We start from the raw sequence: 18,847 nt of genomic DNA on the forward strand, positions 1-18,847 counted from the left end.
CCAAATCCAGCCTGAATCAGATCTGTCATCTGTGTCACATCCAGATTGGAATCTGATTGGTTTCATAAGACCATGTGACCATTTAAACAAATCAGATTCCCATCTGGATGTGACACAGATCTGATTCAGGCTGGATTTGGCTGCAGTGTAAATCAGGCCCTAGCAAGTGTCAACAGCCACAGATCATTACTTTGAATCATCTGTGAGGAGGAGGATCTTGTTGGGAAAGTAGGTATCCTAGATTGCGTCACGAGATTTCTCACGGAATAAAAAATTAACATAACAAACGATTATTATATCGAAAGAAACAAAACGATTATACTAATTTAAACCAATTTTAAACTAGGATCAATTTGGATGTGCTTGGCTTTGGTCCCAGCTCAGTGGACTTGAGGTTAGAGTATCCGCCCTGAGACTGGGAGGTCAGGGTTCGATCCCCGGCTGAGTATATGCCAAAGACTCTGAAAAACAGGACCCTATGCCCCCCTGCTTGGCACTCAGCATCAAGGGTTGGATTAGGGGTAAGTCCCTGCAAAATAATAGCGTCATGTCCAGTGGGTGTACTTGTACATTAAGCTGCCTCATGCTACAGAAACAGGAGATAGGCTCCTGCCTTATGACACCAAATGCCTGCACTGAATATAGTGGATTTACAAGTTCACAACATGCCGCGTGACCCCGTGGATCGGCTGTTGTTGCTGACTGTTCGACTGCTATGATGTGAATAGGGGACGCTATGGTTCACTGGTAAAAAATGAACCTAGCCCAACCCTACCCTCCCCTGCCCCTTCTTTGTATATACTGTTTGTTTAGACTTACTGTCTTCTTTTTTGTTTTTCTTTACATATCTACTGCATAGTACTGTGTTCTATTTGTCTGTCATTCAATGTTATATGAGATACTTCAATGGTTTCCAGTGGAAATAAGCTTAGTCTTTTCATGGATCTCCTTTTAGTAGACCTTGTACCAGTGAACTGTACCGTCATGAAACTGTACCTTTTCCAATGCAAACTTCTAATAAAGTCTTCAATCAATCAATCAATTCATCAATAAACACATAACTTAATTCATCTACTTTTTTTGGTTACATTTTGTACAATCAGAGTTACCGTAAATTAATTTTTAGGATTGTACTGTAACCAGAGAGAGAATTCAATCTCTGTTGGTTACATCGATGTTTACCAAACTGAGATTAAATCAGCCCTTTTTTTCCCATGTTCCTGACAAAACATAAAATAATTGTTTATTTCAAGAGATTTTCTTTCCAGAAATATTCTAAACGATGTCAGAATTTCTGAAGAAATATAGAAAATACCTGTACATGTAGATCGCCTGTTTTCACTGTTTTTGACACAGGGCATTAAAGTGGTTTTGGGAAACACCTGCGGTCGAATACCTTTGGTATCTATTCAAGGAGGCAGGATTCCTGTCCCTTTCGGCAGGAACAATGCAACCAGTTTGTGGAGCGCTGATGGGGAGCTGGCTTGGGGGCCAGACAGGGAGGAGGGAGGGTGGGTGGGTGGGTGGGTATGTAATGGACCGACTGGTTCCTCTGCATTGTGCGAGACGCATAACTTCACTATCATCGCCACACCCTAGTGTTGTGTGTATAAAAAAAGGCTTACCTCACTCAGCCATGGCACACACAAGGACACCTCTCACCTGCACGCTATAATATCCTCTCTCCACACCAGCAGGCACTCCTTCTCTACCCCACACCACGACCACCGACCCAACACCAACCATGAGTCTGAGGAAGCAGCGCAGCAGCCGCCCCGGCCTGTACAGCTCGGCGGGGGGGTTCAGCAGCTTGTCCCTGGGCTCCTACAACAACGGCCCCAAGATGTCCACCTACCTGGGGGGTCCCATCACCCCCGTGTCGGTCAACAAGAGCCTGCTGGCGCCGCTCAACCTGGACATCGACCCCAACGCGCAGGCCGTCCGCACGCACGAGAAGGACCAGATCAAGGGCCTCAACAACCGCTTTGCCTCCTTTATTGATAAGGTAAGAGAGGCCTGTTTCCGCCAGTGTTATCACCTGTTGAGAAAGTTGATAGAGTCTGATTATAAGACATTGCTAGAGTTGCAATTTAGAGTTGTTTTAATAGTGTTCAAATGCTTAGTAGCTGGGGTCTCTGTGTCTCTCCATCTCGCCATCATCATTTTCAGGTTGGGTGGCCAATCTTCAGCCAATCAGATTCAATTATAGTGTTCCAGTTTAAAGTTTTGTCTGCTCATTTCTTTAGTGCCGTCACTTCCAAATGTACCTGTATATCCTGTGTCTTGTGTGGAGTTCTCTATCCTGATTGGTTAAACTTGGCACTGTGACCTGAAACTGCAGTTTCTGTTTAATCAAGAGCTGGAGTGACGGGGAGACTCCTGTTACTGAACAAACACTCTGTAGCAATGGGTACTAGAATACTCAGAATATAGAAAAGTGACAAATCCCATATGTGCATGATATCTCATTGGTTGATGGCAATTGTTTTATTGTGTCTTTTAGATTGTATTATTGACATGTTCTTCTGTTTTTAAACTTTGTGACTGTGAAAAGATACTTTACAATTTACAAAATAAAACCTAGCCTACTTACTTAGGGGTCCAAATGGACTTCTACAGGTTTGTAACTCTGAGAGTATGTTCTGTTTCAGGTCCATTTGCACACTCTTCAGAGTTAACACAGATAATTTGACAGTGTAGATAATGGCATCAAATATTGGGAATCCGTGGCCTGACTCATATCGAACCTGGGGTCCTTGAAATGTAAAAGGTTGAGAATCACTGAACAAAACTAACACTGGAACCTCCAGTCTACACTCTAAGACCCCCCAGTGTTTATTTAACTCAGAGGGTGCATGAAACAAACTACTTAATGGACCCCAAAGGGTCCCATTTGGTTCCATTCCTATGCTCTTGGAGTTACAGACCCCCGTAAGGGTCCATTTGGACCGCTGGGAGGCCCCCGGACCTGACGTTGAGCAAACAGTGATTTATGACATAAGTTCATAGCCTGGTATGGAGTATTCTGCTCTGACAGGTTCCAGTTTCTGGGTTAACACACTCATACTGAAAGCCAGAGGGTTTTAGTGCATCATTTGTGCATTCATTTCTGAGGGCGGCAGTGGCTCAGGAGGTAGAGCAGCCGCCCAGTTTGATCCCGGCAAAGTGTCCTTGAGCAAGACACTGAACCCCTAATTGTTCCCGGTGAGCAGGTTGGTGCATTGCATGGTTTCCTCCGCCATCAGTGTGGATGATGTGTGTGAATGGGTGACTGTAATGCACAATTTCTGTAAAGCGCCTTGGATAAAGGCGCTATACAAATGCACTTAATGCATTTAATTTATGGTCAAGTATTCTGAATAGTTTAGGCGCTGACAATCCAATCCATCCATCCAATCCATAATTTTTGTAGTTATTCAGAATGAAATGTGTAGCTTACATTTTGTCACTGTCGTGCAGAAACCTTGTATCTCCAAGTTTCAAATGTGTAATTCTTTTCTTAAAGTAAAGCCCTGCTTCATCACACAATCCTGTCGCACAGAACTAGTGAAAATAGCTGATCTACAGTACAAGCACACAACGCCTCGCATCGCGGGCGTTGTGTGCTTGTAGATCGGCTATTTTCACTAGTTTAATTTTTTTTAATGATAAATACAAAACAAACGGTTTTGGACAACAGACGCCTGCTAAATGGTTTGTTTGTTTTTTTGTGTTTTCCCTCCAGGTTCGGTTCCTGGAGCAGGAGAACAAGATGCTGGAGACCAAGTGGAAGCTGCTGCAGGAGCAGACCACGGCCCAGTCGGACATCGAACCCATGATGAGGGCCTACATCGCCAACCTGCAGCGGCAGCTGGACATGGTGGGCAACGACAAGAGCCGCCTGGACCAGGAGAACCACAGCATGCACCGGAGCGTGGAGGAATTCAAGAATAAGTAAGACGTTTGGACCCCTTTAAATCCTGAGGCCCGTTCTGAAAGTGTCTTCTAAACCATTGGGTCAGGACTCAGGACCCATTTGTGGGTCCAGACTCGTAACTCGAGTTAAAATTAGAGTTCTCACATTCTTTCTGAACCCGACCGACCCGACGTTTACGGGCCGCGTAGGGCCAAACATGTACGCTACTTAGTCAGGCCAGGCGAGATCTCGGGCTGGATCAGTTAGGGCCCAGTTAGGGCCGGGCCTTCATTTTCAGGCCCGTTGAGAACTCATTTAACAAATGTATATAAAAAAAAAAAACATAAATATATAAGAAAAAGCTGATCGTGTGCTTGTAGATCTGCTATTTGCACTATTTGTATTTGATCTCCATCTCAAACTTTGTTCCAGGGACCCCTCTAGAAGCAAAGATTTTAGTTAAAAAGATACATATTATACAAATATTTCAAAAATAGCAGATCTACAAGCTCATTGCGTGGCATAAAGTGACGTGTTATGTGCTTGAAGAGCTGCTATTTTATATATAGTATAAAATATGACACAGATGCTTTCACGGCTTTAATGGGAGCACTTCACCCACTTCCAACCTTATTATGCATATACTTGGTCCTCACTATTGCTCATTGTAAGCTGGTTCCATTTCTGTCTAGTCACTCTGTGCCTCAGAGGAGGGCTGTGAAGTGTGAGCAGTTCTATTCTATTAGTTTGGGAATCCAAACTACAGTATTTTCTGGACTATAAGGCGCACCTGACTATAAGGCGCACTGTCAATGAATGGTCTATTTTCAAACTGTTTTCATATATAAGGCGCACCTGACTATAAGGCGCACATAATAGACGCTACCGTTGCACAGATGGAGCTGTGCTAAAGGGAATGTCAATGTCAATGAATGATCCATATATAAGGCGCACTGGACTATAAGGCGCACTGTAGTTTTTTGAGAAAATTAAAGGCTTTTAAGTGCGCCTTATAGTCCGGAAAATACGGTAATAGAAACTGCAGCCTTTCTCTTCCTGGAAAGTGTGCATGCTGAAACCACAAAAAAAAAACAGCTTGAAATCTTGTTTGAATTTACCAGACCTGCTTACCGATGACAATGATGTCACTTCCTCGGAGACATAGAAATGGGACCAGAGATTAATAATGGGCTTTAGTGATTATGTAAAGATAGGTTGCATGAACATTGTTGTGAAGTGGTACTTTAGGAATTGTTTGTAACGTTAATCTTACTTGCATAATATGTACTGTAAATGTGACACTAACAGGTGTGTTTGTGTTTTCCTGTGTCTGTTTCAGGTACGAGGATGAGATTCACAAGAGGAATGAAATAGAGAACGAGTTTGTCATTCTTAAAAAGGTAAAAGATATCATTATGTCGTTATACAGAACATTAGTTAGACCCAGTACATAACAGCAAGACCACTTTCTTAAGCTCAACAAACAAACACATTTTTATTGAGATGAAAGATTCAAATATCAAATATAGTGTAAAACTAATAATCTGTTGATTTTCATCCATTTTTACATTCTCTGAGTAAAAGAAATAACAGAGGATTTTACTGTGTGTCGTTTGAATGTTTATACACTATGCACGGTTGTTAACCCTTTGGTGAGGTGTCCTTGGGTGGGTTCCAGGGGGTCCTCAGTCTTCTCTCCTGGGGGGTCCCTGGCACGAAACATTCCCAGATGGGGTTCCGCGGTCAAATACATATCATTTTGGGCGCCCTCGAGACATGGAAAAGATTGCGAACCATTGTGTTTTAATCAACTTGCATAAGTTATGAGCAGATTCCATCACAGATAATGATGTACAACACATATTATTTATCTTCCTCTCCAGGATGTGGATTCTGGCTATCTGTCCAAGGTGGACCTGGAGGACAAGGTCACCAGTCTGGTGGAGGAGATCAACTTCCTCAGGAGGCTTTATGACATGGTAACACTTCTACACACACTTACACTGTCATCCATTCTGGCTCTATGACATGGTAACACATTAACACACACTTACACTGTCGTCCATTCTGGCTCTATGACATGGTAACACATTAACACACACTTACACTGTCATCCATTCTGGCTCTATGACATGGTAACACATTAACACACACTTACACTGTCGTCCATTCTGGCTCTATGACATGGTAACACTTCTACACACACTTACACTGTCATCCATTCTGGCTCTATGACATGGTAACACATTAACACACACTTACACTGTCATCCATTCTGGCTCTATGACATGGTAACTAGGGCGGTTACGATTATGACATTTTACATGACCATTAGTTGTCACTCAAATGATATGATTAACGATTTAATTGTGTTTTTGTCGTTGACATTTCTGTCTGGCTTGTCGGTTTTGAAGTCGCACATGCATGGCAGAGTTGACACGTAACCTAAATAATATACAAAGAAATGGCTGACATATTTGACAACTTAATGCGATGCGACGCATTGTGAGCTTGTAGATATATGTTCAGCCTTGAGATTTGATGTAGAGAGCAGTGGTTCTCAACCAGTGGTCTGGGGACCACCTGTGGTCCTCGAGAGGGTCAGGTGGTCCCCAGCTAAATGATGTCGAGTTGGTAACCAAATGGACCCTTATAGATCTCTAACTGAAACTGACAATGTGGCGCATTGTGAGCTTGTAGATCTGCTATTTTCAAAAGATTATTATACATTTGAAAACTTGAAATGGGACATTCTGCATAATGAGTACTTTTACTTTAGGCACTTTAAGTACATCTTGATGCTAACATTTTGAATTCCGCACATGTAAATGAGTATTTATACATTGCAGCATTGATACTTTTACTTTTTACTTATGTAAAAAATGTGACTACCTTTTCCACCACTGCGGTCATGGTGGTTCTGTACTCAGGGGCGTCACAAGGGGTAGGAAAGTGGGACTGAGTTACTGGGGCCCAAGGTGGAGGGGCCCTAATAACTTTATCTATTGAAAAATAGCAGATATACAAGCTCACAGCGCGGCACCGAGTGCCGCGCTGCGAGCTTGTAGATCTGCTATTTTTGAAAAGCTGTGAAAATGTGTGAAAATCTTTGAATATATGTATTTTTTAAGCGAACATTTCTAACTCAAATTTTGCTTCTGGGGGTCCCTGGAACTAAATATTTTGAGATCGGGGTCCGTGGCCAAATACATATCATCTTGGGGGTCCTTGACATAGGTTTCTTGCACACATTTTCACGATTTTTCAAAAATAGCAGATCTACAAGGTCACAGTGCGGCACTCGGTGCCGCGCTGTGAGCTTGTATATCTGCTATTTTTCAATAGTTAACATTCATGGGGGGCCCGCAGTGAATCCTTGTACCCAGGGCCCAGAATTTGGTGTGACGCCCCTGTCTGTACTCATCACAACGTTGTTGTTGTTGTTCTGCCACCAGGAGCTGTCTGAGCTGCAGGAGAGCATGAAGGAGACGTCGGTGGTGGTGGAGATGGACAACTCCCGCTGTCTGGACATGGACCGCATCGTCAGGGAGGTGAAAGCTCAGTACGAGGAGGTGGCCGCGCGCAGCCGCACAGAGGCAGAGAGCTGGTACAAGGTCAAGGTGAGGAGAGCAGGGACCTGCAGAGAATGTTAGAGAGGCAGGGGCTGAAATGTATTTCTAAAAGGGCCTTTTGATGAAAATATTGAAAATAGTAGACCTCCAAGCTCACAACGCGTTGTGCTGCAACGCGTTGTTAGCTTGAAGGCCGGCTATTTTCGGTACTTGATAGTTGATACCACCCCAAACAAAGCATATCAAGTAAGTCAATACTGGAGATGTGCAGTACGGCATGGATTTCTACACAGAGAGGACAATTCTTTCAACATAAGATGCTGCATTCAAGTTCAGGACAGTTTGGACAAGGCAATTCTTTCTTGAATGCTGCCTTCATATATAGCATGGAAAGGGGGGGCATTTGCATTTCTTTCACCATAGTGAAAACTGCATTCATGGTCTGGAGAGAGGGTACTTTTTACAGACCAGTAAAAGGGCAGGGGCTCAAGCCCAACTTTGATGTCTATGTGTGAACATGCCTGGAGGAGAGGATGGAACAAACGTGGGGTTCGAACCCGAGTCATAGGGAGGGACGCCGGGGGCCAAACAAGTTAACTATGCACTGGCACAAGAGGGAATCCTCCCTCGCTTGGCCCGAGGGAGATATCAGGCAACACACCTCTCACTAATCCTTTAAGTGTGACTAATGACATCCAGGCATGCTGTTTATGTATTTAAATAATGCAATGACAAAGGTTTCATAACAATGGAAGCAGAACAATGGAGGCAGAACAATGGAGGCAGAAGCACAGTCAGTCCACTATTATGTCTGATTTATATGGCGTCTTACGCTATGTGTCCCGCACCTAAAATATCCAATCTTCAAGTGAGCTTGTAGATTTCTGTACATAGGATACCGTCATACAACAAAATATAAACCAGGTTTTAGCCTTTTGGGGGTATTGGGTGTCACACAAACATTTCAGGTGTGTAGTACTAGTAACTTACTAAACTTCTCCTCAATCTTCTCCGCCTGCACCAGTTCGACCAGATGGCTTCCACGGCCGACCAGCACAACCGCGAACTGAGCGAAACCAAGGGAGAGATGGCCGAGCTCAAACGCCTGATCAGCCGCCTGCAGAACGAGATCCACTCCGTCAAGGCACAGGTGAGTTGCAAACCGCCGATGCTTGTGTAGATGATGTTGCATTGCATCAACAAACAAACAGAGTAGTGACAGTGATGTGATCAAATCATATAATATATTCATACGGTTAAGGGCCTTTCACACCATGGTGAACAATTATCTATATTGTTCACCATTGTCTTTGTTATAGTTGGGGTGTGGAGTCAGCGGATGTTGCCATCCACTAGAGTTAGACCTCTACAAGTATATCTTTACTGTCATAGTGTTTGGTGTGAACGGCCCTTTAGTCTGTGTTGGTTTGTGTCACATGTTGTCACAGTGTCATGGGTTCAATCCAGGCTCCTGGTGAATTATGACCATAACATTTGATTTGAAAACCGCAAAAAAGGCTATCTATTAAACACAGTTTTAATAAATGTTTATATATTATTCGAGAGAGAATACAACGTTTTATGGTCACACATGTCAAGATTCATTCGTTACGTTATCGATTATCAAAAAATGTTTTTATGATCGACTGAATCGATTCTTTGCGATTAACCGTTGCACCCCTGGATCTCTCTCTCTCTCTCTCCGATGTCCTCATTATGCTGCTGCAGCGCTGCAACCTGGAGGACCAGATCTCGGAGGCGGAGGCGCGCGGCGAGAGCGCGGTGAAGGACGCCAAGGCCCGCATCACAGACCTGGAGCAGGCGCTGCAGAGGGCCAAGCACGACATGGCGCGGCAGCTTCGCGAGTACCAGGAGCTGATGAACGTCAAGCTGGCCCTGGACATAGAGATCTCCACCTACAGGAAGCTACTGGAGGGAGAGGAGGAGAGGTGAACCAACCAATGAATGAATGCCTAGACTGGGATTTTAAACCCCATTTAGACCTGAGGACCCGATTCTATAAATGTCTTCTAAGTCGTATGTTGCTATGATCAGTGGTGCTCAAACTTTTTAATGTTCAAGCTAGGATCCCTAGAATTATATGTTTCTTTGGCCGCCAACCCCTTTTCAAAATATTTTGTTCCAGAGACCCCCCAGAGTTACAAATTTTCGACAGCAAATTCTGATTACGATTTGTAGTCGTAGTCTTTTGAATAAAAGTTCATTTAGGTTAAGTCATATTTAAGTCATCTGAAATGTTTTAGTTTTAGTCTAGTTTAGTCTACTAAATATCGTAAGATTTTAGTCTACTAAATACCTTAAGATTTTAGTCGACTAAATGTACAGTTTTGTCTACGCAAATGAGTCTTGGCGGTGCCTTGATGGCGTCGTGATGGCTGATTTTACTCCTGGTTGCATGCTGAAAATAGCCGATTTACAAGATCACAATATTGCAAGCCCGTTGTGAGCTTAGTCTGCTATTTTCAGAGGGCAACACCTGAGCGCAACCGAACAAACTGACTTCTGGAGCTCTTCTCCACTAGTCCCTCCTTTCCTTCCATTTTAGTCTGTTTTTTTATTTGCAGACGAAATCGTGGGCTAATGCATATCAAGCTGGGGGGGAGGGGTCCTTTCGGTCACATTTGAATCAATTTGGGCAGCAGTGTGGCTCAGGAGGTAGAGCGGCAGCTCGGTTACTTACAGTGGATCCCTGGCTCCCCTCCCCCGTGTTGGGCTACTGTCGAAGTGTCCTTGAGCAAGACACTGAATCCCTAAATGCTTCGGTTGAGCAGGCTGGTGTGCCTTGCACGGTTTCCTCTGCCGTCGTCGGTGTAATGCACATTGTTAAGTGCTTCAGATAAAGGCGCTACAAATGTATCAATTAACCATTTAACTTTCTTTTTAATGATACTGGTTGTTAAATCTTAACGTGTGTAACCTCTGTCACTTACAGGATTGGACATCAGTCTATCATCAGCATCAATTCACTGCCCAACAACAGTAAGTCTTTTACACCTCCTCCGTAAATGTATCGATTGATGGAATGATTGATTGATTGATTGATGTCTTTATTGATCATGAAATAAAATAACATGTCACATACATAGGCCCACATCAGTAACAAACATCTGACCCACCATAATCAACAGGATAACGCAAAAAAAGCTCACAGCTTGTTTCCATTGTGGTCCTTTGACATGGCATACACTCATGTAGACTCATAAGCCGTGTGACCGGCTGTGTGAGCTTGTCAGATCAAATTAGGCTATCTCAAGATTATTATTTTTTTAATTGGTATTTAAAATGTCTGTAATGACATTGACATGGCCACAATAGGGACACCAGTTTGACAAGTGGTTCAATCGAAGGCCTAAACCGCTGCAATGTCCTCTTCTAATACAGTATGAAACCCAAGTGTCTGCAGATGTATTTGTGTTGGTGTTTTAAACTGCACTCTTTCCTCCAGGACATATTGAACCTTATTATCCAACACCAACCAGAGGGATTCCAGATTTGTGCGAGTATCCAAGTACGTATTTTATAACTGTCTGTGGGGCTTCCACTATGTTTGCTTTTGTTTTGTAAATCATACAGCAGTGTCACTCAAAAGTAGCAGAAATAGCCGATCTACAAGTCTGTAGATCAGCTATTATAGCTATTGCAAAAATACGCTCCATTCTCCATAAGAATTCATGTCATCTGCAACCTCCCAGCACCAAGTACGTATTTTACTGTGGGGGTTCAACAGCATACCGCTGCCGTCAGGGCAGAGACCTCTTTTTCCATATTTCAACCTTTTTTTCGTTTGTTAATTAACACTCTGATCATTATACTACAGCAGCACACAAAAGCATCAAAAGAAACTAACTCGTGTGGCATTTCTTTCAATACTTTATACTCGTATATGTTTATAGTTTGTCCAAACATTCTACTCCAATACAATTATTTTAAAGCCTTTAGTTACTTTGTAGATTTATGATTGTGATAACAAAACATACATTAACCACTTTATCCACATTTTATACTTCAGCTATTTGAAAACAGTCAATCTTCAAGCTTGTAAATCTGCTATTTTCAAACAATGTTTATACATTTTGAAAACCTCCAAAATGATGCATAATGAGTACATTGTATACTTCCAAGTATATTTTGATGCCAATTATTTTGTACTTTTACACATTATGAATTCAGGGCATTATTTTACTTGTAACAGAGTATTGATCCCCAGTAGAGAAGATTTGTGTTAAAAAGATAAAAATGGATTCTACATTTTTCAAACACTTCACACTTTTTTGAAAGATGTTCAAAAATAGCTGATGTATAAGCTCGCAATGTGGCTCGAAGAGACACGCTGTGAGCTTGTAGATCTACTACTTTTGAGAACCACAGTTCTAAATCCTAAGCGTTTTCAGAAAAACGTATGTTGCCATATTAAAGTGTGTTCTCTCCCGCAGGCTCCCCTGTGACGAAGGCCCCCGTTCTCATCAAGATGACCGAGAGACAGGACAGCTCCTCCGTCACGTACAACTTTGACTAAACCGCCTTTGGAACGACATACAGTGCAGTATATCGTTGCTGTCGGCAGAAACATCTCATCTCCATATTCTAACTTATTGTGTTTTTGATGTGATGCCCTACTCCAGTGGTCTTCAACTCTCTTCATAATATCAAGGCCCATTATTTATTCAGCATTTGACCCACGGACCACCATTTGATGAGATTTAGCCTCTCAGACCCAAGACTTAGAATATTTTGTTGTCATTGGATAAGATTCTGTCCACACTTCCATGCTGTATTGATGTGGTACCATAGGAGAGATAACAGGCACACGTTGATCAAAATAACAATTCTTCTACATTCTCTAATTGTGAAGAATTGTTGTAAAGTAAGTAATACAGATGTTTAAAGGGGCACTCCACCACTTTTCAACCTATGTTCATATAATTGGTCCTCAATAAAAATAGCTTTTTTATTTTATTTTTTTCTCAGAGGAGGGCTGTGGGCAGGTCAGAAACCCATCGTCTTCCCTGCTAGAAAAACCAGCACAGACCAGCACAATTTTCATGCTGGTCTGTGCTGGTCTATGCTGGTTTATGCTGGTTCATGCTGGTCTGTGCTGGTGCTGGTGCTGGTCTATGCTGGTCTGTGCTGGTCCCATGCTGGTCCACCAGCACAGACCAGCACCAGCACAGACCAGCATGAACCAGCATAAACCAGCATAGACCAGCACAGACCAGTACAGACCAGCACCAGCACAAACCAGCACATGTTGTGTTTTACTGCTGGTCTGTGCTGGTGCTGGTGCTGGTCCAGCATAGACCAGCACCAGCACCAGCACAGACCAGCATGAACCAGCATAGACCAGCACAGACCAGCACCAGCACAAACCAGCACATGTTGTGTTTTACTGCTGGTCTGTGCTGGTGCTGGTGCTGGTCCAGCACAGACCAGCATGAACCAGCATAGACCAACACAGACCAGCACCAGCACAAACCAGCACATGTTGTGTTTTACTGCTGGTCTGTGCTGGTGCTGGTGCTGGTCCAGCACAGACCAGCATGAACCAGCATAGACCAGCACAGACCAGCACCAGCACATGTTGTGTTTTACTGCTGGTCTGTGCTGGTGCTGGTCTGTGCTGGTGCTGGTCTGTGCTGGTCTGTGCTGGTCTAAGCTGGTCATATACAAATAGGGACAAACACCCATTTTAACTAACAGGTTCCAGTGGCGCCGAGGATAAGTGCAGGACTGAAGTGCCGGAGGTAGTAAGTTCAAATCCCACTCACACCCACAATGTCAAAAATAATGTAACAATCTAATATGGAATACAGAACAGGATTCAAGCACCAGAGCAAAGAGCAAATTAAACCAGCAAAGACCTGGTCCACTTCTCAGGGGGGTCCCCCGGGGGTCCCTGACCACACCAGCACAGACCAGCGCCAGCACAGACCAGCAGCGCTGGTCTGTGCTGGTGCTGGTCTGTGCTGGTTCATGCTGGTTTAGATGGTGGGACCAGCACAAACCAGCACCAGCACCAGCACAGACCAGCTAGAAAACACAACATGCGCTGGTTTGTGCTGGTGCTGGTGCTGGTCTTACTGCTGGTCTTGTGCTGGTTTTTCTAGCAGGGTTGTGACATCATCGATTGCCAATCCAGCTTATAGAAACTGCAGGCTTTCTATTCCTGAAAAGTTGCAATTTTAAAGTGGAAGCCATTGCTCTCGCGATAATAGAAATCTAAATATTTTTTTCAAAAATATTGATTAAAATTTTTTTTTGGGAAAATGATGATGTCACAAGACGATGGATTCTGAACTTCCCACAGCTCTCCTAGGAGACTTGGACTGAGTAATAAAAAATTGTTATATTTTATCATGAACATTAGTGAGGACCTATTATATGAAGACAGGTTGAAAAGTGGTGAACTACTCCTTTAACGATCATTTAACTCTTGAGAGCGTAAAATGAAACCAAATGGACCAATTTGGTTTCATTTTACACTCTCAAGAGTTAAAGATCTATAAGGTTCCATTTGGTTTCCATCATTTAGCCTGGGACCACCTGGAATCCCTTCAAGGACCGCTGGTGTCTGGTGGTCCCCGGAGCACTGGTTGAAAACAAACCACTGACCTACTCGATCATACTGCAGCCTGTTACTGTATCGTGCTCGGATCCTGTCAGACAAGTGTAATAGTCTACACAAAGTTTACTTAACCACTGAGGAAAATGTACCAGTGTATTCACTTATGCCTTATTTTCCGTATTTGGCATTTTTGAATACTGACAGACGTTAACTCGGTTGCACGATCCTTTAAAAATCTGTCCAGTGTACAAATCTACATCCGGATGCTGTTTTGTCGTTTTACATTCATTGTGATTTGTGAGATAATTTCTTTATATATTGTTAGGTAATGTCTTTCCATTCACTGTATTAGTCTACAGACTAGCGTGTGCATGTGATGCACATGATGCTGATCATCATTTGGCCTTACACGCTTTGACAAGCTGAACGAGTCAAAATGGCCCTTCATGCATGTGTACTGTTTTGATTACTGCGCTACTTAAGGATGGTCTGGAGAACGTACTGCTCATGTAATAAAACTTCTATCTCAGAAAGTACAACACCTTCGTTCTCTTCACTCCGTCCCATACCGAACACAACTAAAGCAGGCCTGGAAATCCATAATTTTATGGTCACGGACACTTTATTACATTTTTTTTTGGGGGGGGGCGGGCAAAAGTGGCCAAATGTCAGGGCAGGAAGGCCATCAAAAGTGGCCAAATGTCAGGGCAGGAAGGCCATCAAATAAGTCCATGCAAATAATCATTTAAATGTACCTAATTTATTAGCTCTTTATCTCACAAAATAATGCATTGGTACTATGTACAAATGATATAGAAACACTGGTGTTTAATTGCGACTAGACGATTATTACGTAATAATTGTTGACAGGCCTCATGTGTCATCATGTCATCACGGCATGGAATGTCACGGTCTTCACTTCATGACATTCCTGCCCTGCACCAACGCATGTCGACCACATTGTCTGCTGTGATGTCAGGCGATAGCAGGCAGCACCCAACTCCAGACACTGTCTAGTGACACAGAGATACACACAGAGAAGGAATAATAACAATGTTATGTTATGCTATACTGTACTGAAGAATGTGTTACACACACAATGAAAGCTGTCAAACTGGTCGAATGTGGGGCATCTCCTTAACAGCTGTCAACCAAGGTGCTGCTGCAAAAGATTAAACAAAACAAAAACTTGACAAAACAGAATTACACCTGTATTTAATAGACACTATCAAAATATATACTACTATCAAAGGGGAGTTGATTCAATTAAAAGTCTGTTTTAAGGCCAGACTCTGAAAACAACCTTTAATAACTACAATTCACTAGTACAGACAACGCCTTCAAAACAAAGATCGTTTAACATTCTTTATTTAGAAGAAGAAAGAAGGAGATGGAACGTGACAGGATAAGGAATTGTTATGCATGGATGGAGATAGCAGAGGGATGAGGGAAGGAATGGGGCATGAGAGTTAAGGCAGAGTGCAGTAACTACGTTCAAGAATTTCACAAAGAAATTGGTTTAAAAGTGTTACAGCTGAAATGAGATAAAGGCATAAAAGTGATATTACACTGATTGTATATCTGTTCTTGAGCTAACTGTTCATCCCCCAATATCATGAAGGCTATTTTGACCTTTGGGCGACACAAATAAGTCGTAGTTACTGCACTCTGCCTTTTTAGGGCAGAGTAGAATGGGGAGAATGAACAACGATCTTATTGTTGAAAGCGTAGTCTTCCTCCTGAACATACGTTGTACCAACTAGAAGAATGGACCAGTTCACTTGACTATAGTAGACTTGGCAAATGATGTTTATCTAAGGAATTTCACTGAACTGGCTCGGAGAGATGCCTGTAGGTGTCATGAAAAGTTAAAACAAGACGCGCCCACTGGGAGAGCATTACTACAACAGATTATATATATTCTACATCCAAGAAAGGTGCATAGTTCAGTGTTGAATATCTAAATGTAACATTTCTCATTCCATAAAAGGTCTTTATATTTCAGCTTTTGTACCTGCGAACCATTTCATTCAGAGTAACGGCTGTCATGGCAGAGTAAACTGTAGTAGACTATTTTATTTATTTACTTAGTTATAATACAATGGAAGCACAAGAACATGCACAATGCACTTGTTAAGGACAGTATTTGAGTAATAATTAGTGAGGTCTTCAACCCTGACCCTTTTAGAACTTGTTCAATGAGGTCCTAATTCATTACCTCTCTGCTTGCAGGGGCGTCACAAGGGGTAGGAAAGTGGGACTGAGTTACTGGGGCCCAAGGTGGAGGGGCCCTAATAACTTTATCTATTGAAAAATAGCAGATATACAAGCTCACAGCTGCGAGCTTGTAGATCTGCTATTTTTGAAAAGTTGTGAAAATGTGTGAAAATCTTTGAATATAATGTCTTTTTTAAGCGAACATTTCTAACTCAAATTTTGCTTCTGGGGGTCCCTGGAGCTAAATATTTTGAGATCGGGGTCCGTGGCCAAATACATATCATCTTGGGGGTCCTTGACATGGGTTTCTTGCACACATTTTCACGATTTTTCAAAAATAGCAGATCTACAAGCTCGCAGCGCGGCACTCGGTGCCGCGCTGTGAGCTTGTATATCTGCTATTTTTCAATAGTTAACATTCATGGGGGGCCCGCAGTGAATCCTTGTACCCAGGGCCCAGAATTTGGTGTGACGCCCCTGTCTGCTTGTGCTTGACAATAATGACAGCTGTCTGGGGGGTGAAATATTTGTCCTGGAGGCCAGCACTGGCATAAAGCAGCATAGCACACTGTCATTTGTAGAATTCCTGCATGACAATTGAAGCAACGTGACACGCAATGATTCCTGCTTTACAAGTGTTGAGCTGTTTTCTTTATGTGTGGAGATTGGGATCGGATTACTGTTATCATTTTCATTCTTAATGCAAATGTGTGTAGATGACGGTCTATAGACTCCAGAAACTGTCTACTGTATGTACAATTTTGAGGGACTTTTTAGGCTACTTTACTTGAATATGCTCCAGGCCATGTTTCAATACCTACTTCTTTTTTTTACTCCAATACATCTTAGAGAGGCGAATATGGTACATTTTACTCTACCACGATTGTTTATCAGCCCAGTGGCCTTGTGGTTAAGGTGGGTTAATTCGATCCCCGGTGACCCGATGCCTCCCTGCTTGGCACTCAAGGGTTGGATTGGGGGTTAAGGCTGCGACATACTAGCATCATGTCCAGTAGGTGGACTTGTTCATCATGTCCAGGGGGTGTACTTGTACATCATGTCCAGTAGGTGGACTTGTTCATCATGTCCAGGGGGTGTACTTGTACATCATGTCCAGTAGGTGGACTTGTTCATCATGTCCAGTAGGTGGACTTGTTCATCATGTCCAGGGGGTGTACTTGTACATCATGTCCAGTAGGTGGACTTGTTCATCATGTCCAGTAGGTGGACTTGTTCATCATGTCCAGGTGGTGTACTTGTACATCAAGCTGCCTCACACTACAGAAACAGGAGCTAGGCTCCTGCCCTATGGGCCTCATGGCTCGACAATGCATACTTTAATACTTACTTAGAATTATTTGACAACTTGTTATGACTTTGCAGATTTTGATTATTACAATACATAACCAAATAAGGCCTATGTTCCATATTCTAAAAGTAGCCGATCTACAATTTCAGAACACATCGCATGTGAGCTTAGATTATCTGCCATTTTTGAACGATTTTGACACTGAAAACTTGAAATGTCAAAACATTTCTGCACGAGTAGGCTTCCTCTGATGCAAACACTTTTGTAATTTAGCAGGGATGGATTAACCCCCAAGAGGGCCCCTGGCCGATCATTTTTAGCCCCCCCTCCCTCCCGACGTGCACTACCCAGCTCGGATTTTAAACAATGATTATCATCTGTGGACCAAGAAAGCACATGTGGATAACAGAGGAGGGGCCCACACATTTGATTTTTAATTAACGTATAGGCTACATTTAATTTGAGTAAATTGTCAATGACCACACCCAGTTCCCCCAAGGGCCCCTGAGAGCCAAGGGCCCCTGGCAACGGCCCCACCGGCCCAATGGTTAATCCAGCCCTGACTTTTAGTTCTTACAATGTACAGTATTTTAGCATTTTTGGTATTGCTACTTAAAGTAAAATAAAATAAAATTAAGCCTAGTAATATAGCCTACTTCTTCCACGACTGGTTTATACTCGGCCTTCCTCATCTCTACATGCTTTTTGGTACAGTGAGGGAGGCCTTTGGGCAGGAGGAGTGGAATAATCTAGCTCTGTCCATGGCATTTAGAACAAGGAGTTAGGAGTTAAGGAGAACTCCGCCTAATATTATATGGACAGCGCTAGTTGTAATCCACTCTCAAGGAAGATGTATTATTTATGACAAAGACGGATTGCTTTATTTTATTTTTTTGTTTTGAACATTTTCTCTCATCACCACTTTCACCAGAAATAAATGGCATGAGAAGTTATGCAGCTATTATCAAAGGTGAACGTTATATTAGTCATCACTGCCATCTAGTGCTTATTCTAAGAAACTACAGCCTTGTAGTTCCGCACACGTGCTTGTGATTCAAACAGTGACTCTACCCAGTGGTGGAAAAATTACTCACATTTTATACTCAAGTAAAAGTATCAATAGGCATGTAGAAATATTGTACAAATAAAAGTCCGGAATTAAAAATGTACTTGAGTGTAAAAGTATTGGTATCAAAATGTCCTTAAAGTACAAAAAGTAAAAGTAGGCCTACCCATTATGCAGAATGTCAACATTTCAGGTTGTCAAATGT

At 42.6% G+C, this 18,847-nt stretch overlaps 1 protein-coding gene across 1 annotated transcript; it reads left to right on the plus strand.

The window, feature by feature from the left end:
• Nucleotides 1–1,744: 1,744 nt before the first annotated feature.
• LOC308290631 (keratin, type II cytoskeletal 8-like) lies at nt 1,745–12,004 on the plus strand (the record flags this gene model as incomplete). The annotated part of the gene is made up of 9 exons (XM_080732541.1): nt 1,745–2,005; nt 3,725–3,933; nt 5,235–5,295; nt 5,779–5,874; nt 7,351–7,515; nt 8,492–8,617; nt 9,196–9,416; nt 10,421–10,467; nt 11,922–12,004. The coding sequence occupies 9 exons, from the start codon at nt 1,745–1,747 to the stop codon at nt 12,002–12,004; spliced, it is 1,269 nt and encodes a 422-aa protein (XP_080588667.1).
• Between the last annotated feature and the right edge of the window lie 6,843 nt (nt 12,005–18,847).

The sequence above is a fragment of the Nannobrachium achirus genome (assembly GCF_963921795.1).
Source record: "Nannobrachium achirus genome assembly, chromosome: 9".
Taxonomy (NCBI): domain Eukaryota; kingdom Metazoa; phylum Chordata; class Actinopteri; order Myctophiformes; family Myctophidae; genus Nannobrachium; species Nannobrachium achirus.